Genomic DNA, 14,273 nt, shown 5'->3' on the forward strand with positions numbered 1-14,273 from the left:
AGGCAAAAAAGTGACAGAATGGGACTCCAAACAATCAGTCATCAGCAAAGGCCTCATCGTCATCCCTTGATACCACCCATCTTAATGGATTTTAAGCTCTACACGATGGAGTTCTTCTTCCATTGAAAAATTAGGGAAAGGGCCCACCGTGCATGTTCTACTTGGACTCTTCCCTCTGGCCTCTTGTCCGTTCAAGGTGTTTTTTTTACTGAGAACTGCTGGCATGATATTGGCATCAATTTCTCTGCTCCCCTCACTCACTCTAACCTACCTCCATGAACCTGCAGCACTCTGCTCTTAAGTTCAGCTCTAATTTTGTTATTATACCTACTGACAAGGGTGGTGTTGTTGTTGTTTAGTGAACTGACCTCTATCAAGCAGAGGCTGAATGCCAACCCTGACACACATCTCCTCCCACCTTTCCCTAGATTATAAACCCGCCAATGATATCAATCCATCCATTTCTAAGAATGTCACACGCCTCATGTCCTCAAAATCTTTCCTACAGTCCTCAAAATATTTCCTAAACGACCTCCAACCTCAGTCACCCAAACCCTGCAGGCTGCAATTCTTGAAGTAGAAACAAACAGAACTGCATTGTAGATCTACGATTTCAGCCTTTTGCCCCACAGAAATGATTTCTTCCTATCACAACTATTTTTTCTCTCCTTGTCTAATCTCTTCCCTATATCCACAATATTCTAATACCCTCTTCCACCTTAACAACTTCCAGTTTCCTGACCCTAACTGTCTATTTTTCACCATTGAAGTCCAATCTGTTGCACCTCCACCATCCACTAGGATGGTCGGAGGGCTCTTGTTTCTTCCTTGAACAGAGGATCAATCAGTTCCTATCCACCATCACTCTCTGCTTGACTGAATAATCTCACATTGAACAACTTATCCTTTGACTTCATTAGCTTTCTCTAATAAAAAGTGTTGCCATGGGAACCCATATAATTGCTAGTTTTGCCTGCCATTTCATGAGGTATCCTACTCCAGTCTCCTCCACTTCTTTATCAGGTACATCGATGACTCTGCCGTTTCCTTCTATCGTCCCCAAGCTGGAAATTTTCATCAAACATGTGCCTAATTTCCACCCTTCCCTTGCCTTCATATGGCTCATTTCTGATGTTTCCTTTCCTGACAACTCTGTCTCCATTTCTGGAGATAGGCTATTGACCAATATCCACTATAAACCAACAAACTCAGATACAATCAATCACATTTCCTCCCAAAGCACACTTCCATTCTCCTAGTTCATCGATCTCAATCACATCTGTCACCACCTTCGATACCAGTCTTCCTTTTCCTTCAATCGAATATTCTCCTCCACTCTGGTTGAGAGGATCCCTTTGACCATGCCTGGTCCATTTCCCTCACTTTTGCTCTCACCTTTATTATGATGCTAAGTTATTGTTTGACAAATTAGAGTTCTTGAGGATGTAACAAGCAGGGTGGATAAAAGGGGACCAGTAGATGAAGTGTATTTGGATTTCCAAAAGGCATTCAATTAAGATGCCACAAAGTTTACTACACAAGCGATGAGCTCATGGGGCTAATAATGATAGAGGATTGGCTTACTAGTACGAAAGTGTCAGGATAAAATGAGTCCATTTCAGGTTGGCAAACTAACGAGTGGAGTGCCACAGGGGTCAGTGCCAGGGCCTCCACTATTTCCAACCTATTTTAATGACTTACGATGAAGGGAAAAATTTACTGATTTACTGATGATAGGTAGGAAACCAAGTTGTGAGGAGGACAGTCTGCAAAGTGATATAGATAGTTTAAGTGAATAGGCAAAAATGTAGCAGATGGAGTACAATGTGGGAAAATGTAAGGTCGTCCACTTTAGTAGGAAGAATAGAAGAGCAGAATATGTAAATGGAGAGACTAATGCTGGGGTAGAGGGGGATCTGGCCTTCCTTGTACATGAATTCCAAACAGTTAGCATACAGGTACAGAAAGTAATTAGATAGGCAAATGGAATAATGATGTCTCCCCCCCACCATTTTAAATCAGGGGCGGTTGGGGGTGGGGGGAGGTGTTTGGCAGCTGTTAATTCTACAATTCCCATTCATACCTAATCAAGACCCATCTTTTGTTTTTTTCATTTGTCCCATTACCATCTCCTTTGACATTTAATCTCTCATGCTTTCCAGTGAGAGAACTTTTGTTTTGTTCTATCCTGCTCTCTCCACTTTCCCCACTCTCTATTTGGATAAAACCTGTGCTCTCTCCAATTCTTTTCCAGTTCTGATGCAAATTCATTGAAAAGGTATTGTGCAGGATTTTCCTGTAGACTTTGGGATCTCTGTATCAGGACCAAATGGTGGTCCCATCCCTCACCAAACGAGATTTTGACATCAGGCAGCGTGGAGAGGCTTTTATAGAGCTTGGATTCAAGATCAGGTGCCAGAACGATAAAAACATGTTTAAACCAGGTAGCATCCTCCATTCATTTTAGCAGCACCCTGTTCTTTTCATTCACTCAACTTTCTAGAACAGTTCATTTTATCAAGTCCACCGTACTTTTTGTTGTCAAACACTGCAATGTAGCTTGAACCAAACAAAAACAACAAAACCCACTTGGCACATAAGAAAACTAGTCCAAACTAGTCTTGAACTTACTTATTTCCAGATGCTATTAACTTTAGTTTTCTATCATTCAGATCAGGCATTCATTTCAGGATCACTGGGAAAAGATACACTGAGGCAACTCACCAAGGCTCCTTTAACAGCACCCTCCAAATCTGCAACCTCTACCAGCTAGGAGAACAGGGCCAGCAGGAACATCACCACCTACAAGTTCCCCTCCAAGCTACACTTCATCCTGATTTGGAACTCTTACTGCTGTTCCTTCACTGTCACTGGGTCAAAATCCTGGAACTCCCTTCCCAACTGCACTGTGGATGTACCTGGGCCACAGCCGTTCAAGAAGGTGGCTCACCACCACCTTCAAGGGCAATTAGGGGTGGGCAATAAACCCCCTAGCCAGTGATGCCCACGTCCCTTTGAAAGAATAAATAAAACAAAGATTTTGAAATGTGTTGCTGATAGTTCCAGAATGAAACTTTTTGACATTGGTACCAACTCTTCCTTTTACATTAAGGCAAAGCATTGCACACCTAGCCCCAAGCAAGAGGGTAATTCAAAATCAGATTTAACAAGATGTAACTCTTCAGTTACAGTGCATTAGCTTCAGAATACTTACTTCAGATACCAGCTCTCGCTTTGTTGCAGCTGAGACGTGGCGCAGCTGGTAGATCCCATCTAAAGGTTCAAACTAAGATGACTGCTGATTAAATTAGAACTTGATATATAAAATGACTGATGCACAAGTATTTTAAGAATTTTGAACAATATTACTTTGGAGTATGAGTGCCATCAATCTCTCATGTAAGTGCACAATCACAAATATGATGAGGTCGTCCAAGCCTTGCATGGAGAAATACCACTGCAAATTAGTGTTTGGCCAGAGACTAACATCTAGCTAGTGCATAATAGGTTATTCGTAACTTCAGAATGAGTTAGACAACTATGAACAATTGATACACAATCAAAATTTAGTTCCTAATAAAGGTCACTTAAAGTACTGGATTAAGTTTGACGTATAAGCTACTTGGAAGTTTTGATTTGTGCTAGGGTATAGTTATCAATAAAGTAACCCTTTTGAATAGCAACACAACATTAGGACAGTTCACCACACAGCTAATATGTAGGTGAGCCTCAAAGTGGCACTGTGTACTCATGACAACACCTCTATGAGATCTTTGCTAGAACATGTTCAGAAAACTTTACTGTGACATTTCTTATCTTGGGCAATTAACCAAATACTGTGGAATTTAATTCTTTATTTTAAAGAGTCCACAAGACACATAAAAACAGATTTCACATCTAAATGCAGCACTTGGTTTTATGCCAATAGCATCAATAAGCTCCAAAAGTGCAGTAGTGATCTTTATCTGATATTACAGATACATACATATTTGCGCAAGTATAGAATTTTCACCCCATCACTATCGCAACTGAATAGTCACCCTTTTCAGGCATCAAAATACACATAGTACATGTGTTGGGAGCTTGTAAACTAAGAATCACCATGATTTAGTAAATAACTTAATTATATTAAACAAAGCTGCAAAACTAGTTTTATAAGAGAAATAAAAAAAATCAAAAACATCTACAGGCCAGTCCAACTCACTGTTCAGTGACCCCCCCACCTCCAACCGCCCCTCCCTTACTGACGGTGTGCATATAGCTGAAAACAGGATCGGGTTCCAACACGATATCCCAAATGATAGAATAGCCTGACTCACTAGAGGTGCTCAAGCATAAATGGATGCAAGTTAAAATGCCTTCAACTTTTTTATGATTTCTTCATGACAATGTTTATTTAAAGTCCACTGAAAAATCAGTAATAATTTTAGGTGAATGTCATTTGGTCCATCTTAGGTGATTTACCCAAAAACATCCCACAGTCGCCCATTGCTGCATCCAATTGTTTTTTTTTTTTTAAAATGATTGTAGGGTTCATGCCTTCACTGTCCTATCCAGGAATTCATTCCACGAGATCAGTTTTCCACGTGAAGAACATGCTGATAAAATCTTAACATTTGACTTTTATTAGCTTGATCCAGTGTCCACCTAGTCCTACTCTTTCAATTTTATTTGAAATAATATTCTGATTTGTATTTTTACTGCCTTCCTCATATCTTAAAACTGGATACATTATTCAAAGAATAATCTGACCAAGGAATAGCTCGACTCCCTTTGACTTGTATTCTACTGTTTCTGCAGATAAATGTTAAAAATGACAAACCAGCAATGTTCACGCCTAAACATGCCACAAACCGATTAAAATGCAACTAAATATTAAAATTACTTTTCTGCACAGGAATCAAAATGTATAACATGCAGCATTCTTTCCCTATTAACTGGAATTGTTTGTGGTTTAATACGGACATGTTAGAAATAACCAGTGTATTAAGGGACTTTCCAGAGGAATAAGTATACTAGATTTAAACAGGATAATACCACCTATTTTTAAATGGAAAGAGCTACAGCCATCAGCTTTATGCTGTGATATTGCGTACCTGTTCCTCATTCCAGTCCCATTCCCACAGCTCCCACCCACAATGGTCTGGAGAGAAGGTAATGCTGAACGGCTCAGCTGCTGCCGACTCGGGCCCCGCCGTCCACCAGGCATGGCATGGGCCAACTCTGTTTCAAACACCGGTGCAGTCTGCCCCAAACCAACACGTTCTGTGCTCTGCAACAAACCAAACAACATAGTTAATAACTAGATAGCAAATCCCCTCCACCGCCTTTTGAGAAATCCAACGGCTTAAAAACTGAAAATTTATTCTGCCCCTCACAGTATTTCCCCAAGAGCTGCACAAGGCAATGATGAAAGCTGCTGAAAATTTCGAGAAGACATCTACTGAAAGTGACTTCCTCTAGCTCTCAGTCACCACTGTCTTGAATCAGAACTAAATTGAACCACATTTCTTCGAATAAAAACCCAGAAAATGTATCAGTTCTGACAAAAGGTCATCAACATTAACTGTTTTGCTCTACACAGATGCTGCCTGAACTGCATTTCCAGCATTTTGTTTTAATTTCATATTTCCAGCAATGTTTCTTCTAAATTCACTTTTCATCTTGCTCCCCTCCAGCATTATACTGCATACTTTGCAATTCATATACCATAATGCATTATAATATGAAACAAAACATATATTCAAATTAAAGCACAAGTCACAGCTTTCAAAACCGACCAAAACAAGATGCCTCCTTTGGGTGACTTAATATGAATTCATGGTGAATATTTGTGTCACCGAGTATATTATATTAAGTGAAGAGTAGGTTTTTCTTCTCTTGGGTGCTGAAATTCCAACAATCCCCAGCCCACAAGTTTTACTTAGCAGATTCTGCTCAAATATAACACTTATTACTGCACTTTAATGTAAACAGGTTTGATGAATTCTCGCAAAAAAGTGGAAACATCGAAAACTAAGGGCCATTAATACAAGATAGCTACTAATAAATCCAAAGGGAACGGAGGAGAAATGCCTTCATTCAGTGGCTCAGAACCTGGAACATGCTACCACAGAAAGCAGTTGGAGCAAAAGGCTTATATGCTTTCAAAAAAAAAGGTATACATGAGAAAAAAGGGAATAGAAAGATATGCTGAAAGGTTGACATGGGGTAAATGGAACAAGCAGCTCATGGACAGTATAAACACCAGCAGAGACTAGTTGAACCAAATGGTCAGCTTCTGTACAATATGCAATATTGGAGCAACCATAGAAACCAGGTTGTCATGTGACATTTCTCCTTTCCTAAAAACTCCAGTCATGATTATTTTCACAAAAAGCATCTCTCTCAATGCTTCCAGATTAGTATCTGGAATTCTAGGGAAGGAAATATGCATGGTCTACAGATGAATTCCTTCAAATTATTTGAAAGCCTGGTCCAAAACCTGATCACTTTTGCTTAGCCAAGGTTCCCCACCACCCCCTCCCCAGTGGTTGACAGGGTCCCCACCACATCTGACCCATCACCCACATCTCTGCCCTTACCCCTTCCCCTCCCTCCCAGAACCATGACAGGGCCCCCCTTATCCTCACTTTCCACCCCACCAGCCTCCGCCTTCAAAGGATCATCCTCCAGCATTTCTGCCAACTTCAGCATGATGCTGCCACCAAACACATCTTCCCCTCACCCCCACTGTTAGCATTCCATAGGGACTGTTCCCCCTGGCACCCTGGTGCACCCCTCCATCACCTCCTTCCAACTGCACCTTCTTGTGCAATCGCAGAAGGTGCAACACCTGCCCCTTTACCTCCTCATTGTTCAAGGCCCCCGAACACTCCTTTCAGGTGAAGCAGCACCTCAGCGACACCTCCTTGAATTTAGTCTACTGTATTCGCTGCTCCCAATGCGGTCTCTATAAATCGGGGAGACTAAACACAGACTGGGTGACCACTTTGCGGAACACCTTCACTCAGTGTGCAAGCATGACCCAGATATTCCTGTTACTTGCCATTTCAACACACTATCTTGCGCTCATGCCCACTTGTCCATCTTGCCCTGCTGCAATGTTCCAATGAAGCACAATGCAAACAGGAGGAACAGCACCTCATCTTCCAATTAGGCACTTTACATTCTTCCGAAGTTAACACTGAGTTCAACAGCTTCAGACCGTGAACTCTCCACCATCTTGACTCCATTTTTAAATCCAATTTTCACTTTTTTTCCATATTTTATTCTTTATTTTTGTTCTTTTTTTTTAATCCTTTTCCCCCCCAACCTGCCTCTCCCCCCGCCACCAAGTGCAATTTGTCACTTTTTTTATGTTGTGCTTTCACAAAGCACTGCTCCTTGTTCTGCTATTAACACCTTCTGCTAGCTACCTTAATGCCACTATCAGCACCTTCTTTACTCTTTACCGCTACCATTAACACTCCTTTTGTCTTGTGTCCGCGGTGACACTTTTGTCAATTTCTCCTTAGCTGTCACCTATCCCTGACCTTCTATTCTGCTCCACCTCCTCTTAAACCATATAAAATCCATCACATTTCTACTTCTCTTTAGCTCTGAAGAAGTCATACGGACTCAAAATATTAACTGTTTCTCTCTCCACAGATGCTGCCAGAACTGCTGAGTTTTTCCAGTATTTTAAACACAATACTATTGAGCTGTTGTAGAAACCCATCACATTTCTTTTAAGGCCTGATCAGAAATTTCACTTTCCCCTTATCATTGCTCCGGAATGAATGCAACCATCCTTACCCTCACCCTGCCTCCATCCTTGCAGCTGGGCTGGTATCCGATAAGTCATCAGGCTGAATTTTAAAACAACCTTTAGGCCAAGCAATACAAGTAAAAACTAAAATATACTCATTGCAATTCACACAAACATTTGTTTGTATAAAGCCTGCACTAAAACTTGTTGCATGGGAGCGCAAAGTTGTGCATACTTCGATGCCTTTGAAACGGTGACTATTCCATTTACGAATCATATATGTATTTGCAGTGCTCCCCTGCTAAAAGGGTGTATCATACTTTCTCATTACTGCAAAATGATGCGCCGGTCATTGAAAACTTTACATGCATCAACTTACTCTACCCACTCCTGCTAACAAACCAAAATGCTTAGCTAGTAAAAGAACACTGAGAAAAGACAGTTATTCACAAGCATTGGACTACTAGCCAATCTCAAACTCGAGTAGGGCCTGCTAGCATTTGGTTTCCTGGCATTTGAAATGAGATATACAACTGAAGTGTGAACTTGAAACCACTGCTTTTAAAAACAGTTACCAATCTGCCCAAATCTCTAACTGGAGTGACTTCACATCAAAAACTGGGATTCAGCTTGTAGGTTTGTCAATGTAACCCATCTAAGCCTGAAATCACTGTTTGCAATAACAGACACAAAAGGTTTTATAGAAGAAGTACAAGATTAATAACAGAAATTCAACATTTAATTTCCAACTTTTGAGTCTTTGCTCTGGTTATCTAATTCAGCAAAATGTGAATCCGCACAAGTACTTTTGATCAAAATCGCACAGAATATAAAATACTCTCTCAGGCACGTGGACAATCACTTCCAATGATCTTTACATCCACTTGCAACATGAACAAGAGAAAACGTTATATTGTATTTCCATGGGCACAGTAAGCTTTCAGGGTAGAACCACCATGCTAGGTCAAAGGTGTGGAAACAAAGTGAAGAACAGTGATAGGCAGCAGCAGTATATACAAACACACAACACACACACACTCAGCCAAGATACCCATGCTGAAGAGCAAACAATGCACTTCAGATCAGTCAGTGAAACAAAAGCTTAATTCTTTAATTGTTATCCAACAATTCATTCGTCTTGGACCAAGCCAAGGAACAAAGCTGTACAAGTTCTTCACAGAGCATATATCACATAAATTCAAAGACTCATGTCACCAATTCTAAGCATAGAATCAATTTGAAAAACTAGCTGATGATTTCTCAATCATACCTACCATTGTCACATCACACTCCGCAGATCTAAGCAAGTTGGGAACATCAAGGGACACTCCAGGAATACGAAAGTATATCCCGAAATCTACTAACATTCTCTCAATCGCTAATCACTTTCTGACCTTGTTTCAGCAATTTTATAAATTGGATCTATGGCAGATGCAAAGTAATCTAAAGATGGAAATTCTCTCCTTAAATTACTCTCACATTGAAAAAAAAAAAGTGTTTTAATAATTACTTAAAGGCAGCAAGCTGTACAAGAGTACACTCCCATCTCTCATTTCCCCTTTGTTCCTACTGACCAATTCATGCCGAGGTCCACTGACTCAAGTTGCCATTCTTTAAACATGAGCCGAATCAGTGACTACTGGAACCTGGTACCCTCTTGGTCATAATGGTTCAGTATTACATTGTATGATGCATTAATTGGTGGAACTCAAGTACATTTTTTGAATGGCTTTTTAAAAACAAACATTTAATATAATAATGCTCAGAGCTATGTTTTCAAGTCCAATCCAATATAAGGACTATAACCATCTTAATTGGGGGAACTTTCATTTAACTCACATACTTGAACCTTATATACTAAAGATTTTTGCTGCCATTAATCATTTCAGTTATAGCATAGACAAAAAAAGTGACCAAAATCTGGCGTGACAGCCCAATCATGGATCTCTGACATCTAAACTAAAAGGAGATATTGATCTTTTTGGATGAAAAAAAAATCTAAATACTTCTTTGATCTGAATCAAAACTATTGTTATGTCTGTTTCACCTTGCCAATGATCAATTAGGTTTAGGATAGTAAAAAGTAGGAATTCCTTTTATAAACACAAGTCTTTTAAAATACAAGGTAGCTACAAAATTTACAAACAGCAGTATCATAGCTGCAGTACTTATAGTTACACATTGCAATTTTAAGGGCTCACATTTTCCACACCAATTTTATAACTCCAAAGTCGTTCCACTTGGTTAAGCAAGAGGAAAAAATCACTTGAAAAGACTAGGCACCATAACAACTTGCTCTAATACCTTTCTTGGTATCTTGGTCTAGTTTGAGCAAATGAATTTTTGTTTGGTTACCTTTGTGGGCAGGGAGAAACATTCACATACTTTACCCACTTGTAAGTTTTACCTCTGGAGTCTGTACCTCCTCTGATAATTAAATACACTGGGGAGAGCCTAGGGAGGCCTGAAGTGTACACAGACCATTTGAAGCAGCAATTTTTCTTGCACTGTATTTATCTTAGAAAGCATCCTCCATAAGAAGCTACATTTCAAATGCATTGAGCAGTAAATGTTTGTATGGTATTTTAATTAGACAGTTAACAGGTGAAGAGATAGGTTTTGGAAAGAGGTTGAGAGAAGAAATTTGAGAGCTTAGGGCCATGGTAGCTACTGGCATGGCAGTTAAGGTACAGCAATTAAAACTGGGATGCCCAAGATGCCAGAATTCAAAGCCAGATATATCTCAGAGTGCCATTAGATTCAATGAGGTTGCAGAGTTGGGAGGGACAAGGCCATGGATACATTTGAGAAACAAAGATAATTTTATAATTCTGTACTGCTTAAACAGGAGTCAATGCAAGTCAGTCAACACATGCGTGATGCATGAATGGAACTTGATCAAGTTAGGACATGGGTAGCAGAGCTTTGGATGACAACTTTACGAAGAGTAGCGCATGAGAGCCAGCCAGGAGCATGCTGGAATGGGCAGTTCTACACCAACAAAGGCATGGATGAAGGTTTCAACAGCAGTTGAGCTGAGACTGGACAGAGTTGGAAGGTCTTAACAGAGGTGGAAATAGGCAGCCTTATTAGTGGCACGGCTATGTTGTCAGAAGCTCATCTTGGGGTTAAATAAGACATCAAGGTTGCAAACAGTCTGGTTCAGGTTCAGCCTCTAAAAGTTGCCAGAGTGGAATCGAGTCAGTGGCTACAGAATGCAGTTTGTGGCAGGGACCAAATACACTGGCTTCGGTCTTCCCAATATTTAGTTGGAGGAAGGTTCTGCCCATCCAGCAATCTGGACATCAGATTGGAGTTTGACAAGTTAGAGACAGAGGAGTTGAGAGGGTAATGTGGTAGGGTTGGGTGTCGTCAACACATGTTAAAACTGATACTGAATGCCCTAGGGGCAGCAAGCAGATAAGAAATTGGAGGAAACCAAAAACAGATTCTTGGAAGGGGATTCTGCAGGTGATGGTATAGGAGCAGGAAGAGAATCCATTGCAGATGGTTCTCTGGCTACAATTAGATAGATAAGAATGGAACCAGATGAATACAGTCCACTCAGCTGGACAACAGTGAAGAGGCATTAGAGCAGGATGGTTTGGTCAATCTATGTTGAAGGTCATATACAGGTCAAGAGAAGGGATAGTTTACAATTGTCACTGTAATAGAATGTTACTTGTGATCGTGGTAACAGCCGTTTCGATACTACGGCAGGGATGGAGACTTAATTGCAGATTTTCAAACAGATTTCTGAGAAAGGTGGGCATGAATTTGGGAAGCGAGAGCACATTAAAGGATTTGAAAGGAAAGGGAGGTTGCTGATGCATATTTACAGACAGCACACACACATTAGAAAAGTTAAAATTATACCCTGAACTATGTGAACAAGGTTCCAGCATGTTTCAATGCATCTATATAAATTATATTCTCAAAACAACTTACATGGAAGCTTTCCCCTCCAGTTTCTTGTTTTTTCATTCAAATGCAGCAACTCACCCCAAGACATTATTACATACACACCAACTGCCATCTTAAACCTTGCACCCAAGCTCAGGCTGAACACTTGGTCAATAGATTGCAACAAAATTTAGTTCAGATCCCCCCTCTTCAAATTCCCACATATCCGCTTCCAAGTGTGTGCCATTAAATATTGGAATCTAATGCCCTCAAAAGGTTTTCTGGCTGAACAAAGTGTAAATTAGAACAAAGGTAGCATCTTCCCATTTTGACCAAATTTGTCCATGTGTTAAAAACTGCAATAGGAATTACGGCAGACAACACAATTGCACCCTATGATTTGAATGGAAGTTTTATGGGGTTTAGTTTCACAAATGGGTAACTAATTATTAACATACGAATTAGGAGGAGTAGGCGTAGGTTACTCGGCCCCTCAAGCCTGCTCGGCCATTCAATAAGGTCATGGCTGATCTGAATGTAGCTTCAACCCCACATTCCTGCCTACCCCCGATAACCTTTCACCTTCTTGTTAATTAGGAATCTATCTACCTCTGCCTTAAAAACATTCAAAGACTCTGCTTCCGCCGCCTTTTGAGGAAGAGATTTCCAAAGGCTCACAACCCTCAAAAAATGTCTCCTCATCTCGGTTTTAAATGAGCGCACTCTTATTTTTAAACAATGACCCCCTAGTTCTAGATTCTCCCAGAGAAAACGTCCTCTCCACATCCACCCTGTCAAGACCCCTCAGGATCTTAAAGGTTTCAATCAAGCCACCTCTTACTAAATTCTAGTGGATACAAACTTAACCTGTCCAGCCTTTCCTCATAGGGCAACCCACCCATTCTTGGTATTAGTCTAGTAAACTTTCTCTGAACTGCTTCTAACGCATTACATCTTTCTGTAAATAAGGAGACCAGTACTGTACAAAATACTCCAGATGTGGTCAACTGAAGCATCATAACCTCCCTACTTCTGTAATCAATTCCTCTCACAATAAATAACCTTCTATTAGATTTCCTAATTACCAGTTGTACCTGCATACTAACCTTGTGATTCATGCACCAGGACACCCAGGTCCCTCTGAATCTCAGGGCTCTGCAATCTCTCAGTTAGATAATAAACTTCTTTATTCTTCCTGCCAAAATGAACAATTTCACATTTGCCCACATTATACTTCATTTGCCAGATCTTTGCCTGCTCACTTAACCTATGTCACTTTGCAGTCTCCTTACATCCTGTTCACAACTTACTTTTCTATCTATCCATGTGTCATCAGCAAATTTAGCAACCATTCCTTCAGTCTCTTCATCCAATTCATTTATTGAAGTTGTAAAATGTTGAGGCCCCAGCACTGATACCCATGGCACACCACACATCACATCACGCCAACCAGAAAAAGACTCATTTTTGCCAACTCTGCTTCGTGTTAGCTAGCCAATCTGCTATCCAAGCTAATATGTTACCCCCTACACCATGAACTTTTATTTTCTGCAATAGCCTTTGATGTGGCACTTTGTCAAATGCCTTCTGGAAATCCAAGTACAGATCCACTAGTTCCCCTTTATCTACAGCACATGTGACTCCTTCAAAAAATTCCAATAAACTGGTTAAACATGATTTCCTTTTTACAAAGCCATGCTGACTCTGCCCTTAGATTTTTCCAAGTGCCCTGCTATAACATATTTAATAATAGCTTCTAACATTTTCTCTATGATAGGTGTTAGGCTAATTGGCCTATAGTTTCTTGCTACCTGTCTCTTCTCTCTCCCCACACCCCCCCAACCACCATTTATTGAATAAAAGCAGTTAAATTGCTTATTTTCTAATCTAACGAAACCTTCCCGAATCAATGGAATTTTGGAAAATTAAAACCAGTGCATCAACTATCTCATTAGCCACTTATTCCAAGACCTTAGAGTGAAGTCCATCTGGACTTAATAGCGTGATGACCCAGGCAAAAGTAATTAAATAGCTCAGCAAATATATTCAGAAGCAAACTTCACAAAGACCACTGTGGTTTAGAGTCCATCATAAAGATGTATCATATTCCAGCTCAGCATAAATGTGCTGTTTTGAGATTATAACTTCACTCACTGATATATTGCTATTTTTTAAACCAATTCAGTAATAAAAGTAATTTAGCATGCACTTACAATTATTTGAATCTCTTCTATAAAGCCGTGTGATCATAACCACATAATTGTCATTAACACCAGAATATAGGCCAACAAGGAGGTTCACCTATAAAAGGCACGGCATTGTCCTGTACTTTTACAGCAGGTTCAATAAGGACATGAAATTTGGGGCCATTTTAGAAAACAAACTATAATGATAAATTTCTACTTTTGTAACCTGCTTCACTCAAGATATTTGTTAAGTCCTCCAGTTGGGCTATTTGAACCTTATTCTACATGAAGAGCTTTCAAAAAGAAGTCTGCTTTTAAAAACATTTGCAGCTGAAAAATGTACATGAATAAACATAATACAGAATTTTAAAAAATATATCTTTTAAGTATTGCACTTCCTTTGAATATTTCTCAATGCCTTTGGTCATTTAACA

The 14,273-nt window shown here is 39.9% G+C and overlaps 1 protein-coding gene across 2 annotated transcripts in view; it reads right to left on the reverse strand.

The window, feature by feature from the left end:
• Positions 1-14,273, reverse strand: part of tmem39a (transmembrane protein 39A) — a 69,617-nt gene that overhangs the window by 36,831 nt on the left and 18,513 nt on the right. For both annotated transcript variants that reach the window (XM_041211679.1, XM_041211678.1), the window contains exon 2: positions 5,097-5,272. In XM_041211679.1, coding sequence (XP_041067613.1) covers positions 5,097-5,209 — 113 coding nt within the window. In that variant the 5' untranslated portion in view covers positions 5,210-5,272. The remainder of the gene's footprint in view (positions 1-5,096; positions 5,273-14,273) is intronic.

This window comes from Carcharodon carcharias, chromosome 18 (genome assembly GCF_017639515.1).
Source record: "Carcharodon carcharias isolate sCarCar2 chromosome 18, sCarCar2.pri, whole genome shotgun sequence".
In the NCBI taxonomy this organism is placed as follows: Eukaryota; Metazoa; Chordata; class Chondrichthyes; order Lamniformes; family Lamnidae; genus Carcharodon; species Carcharodon carcharias.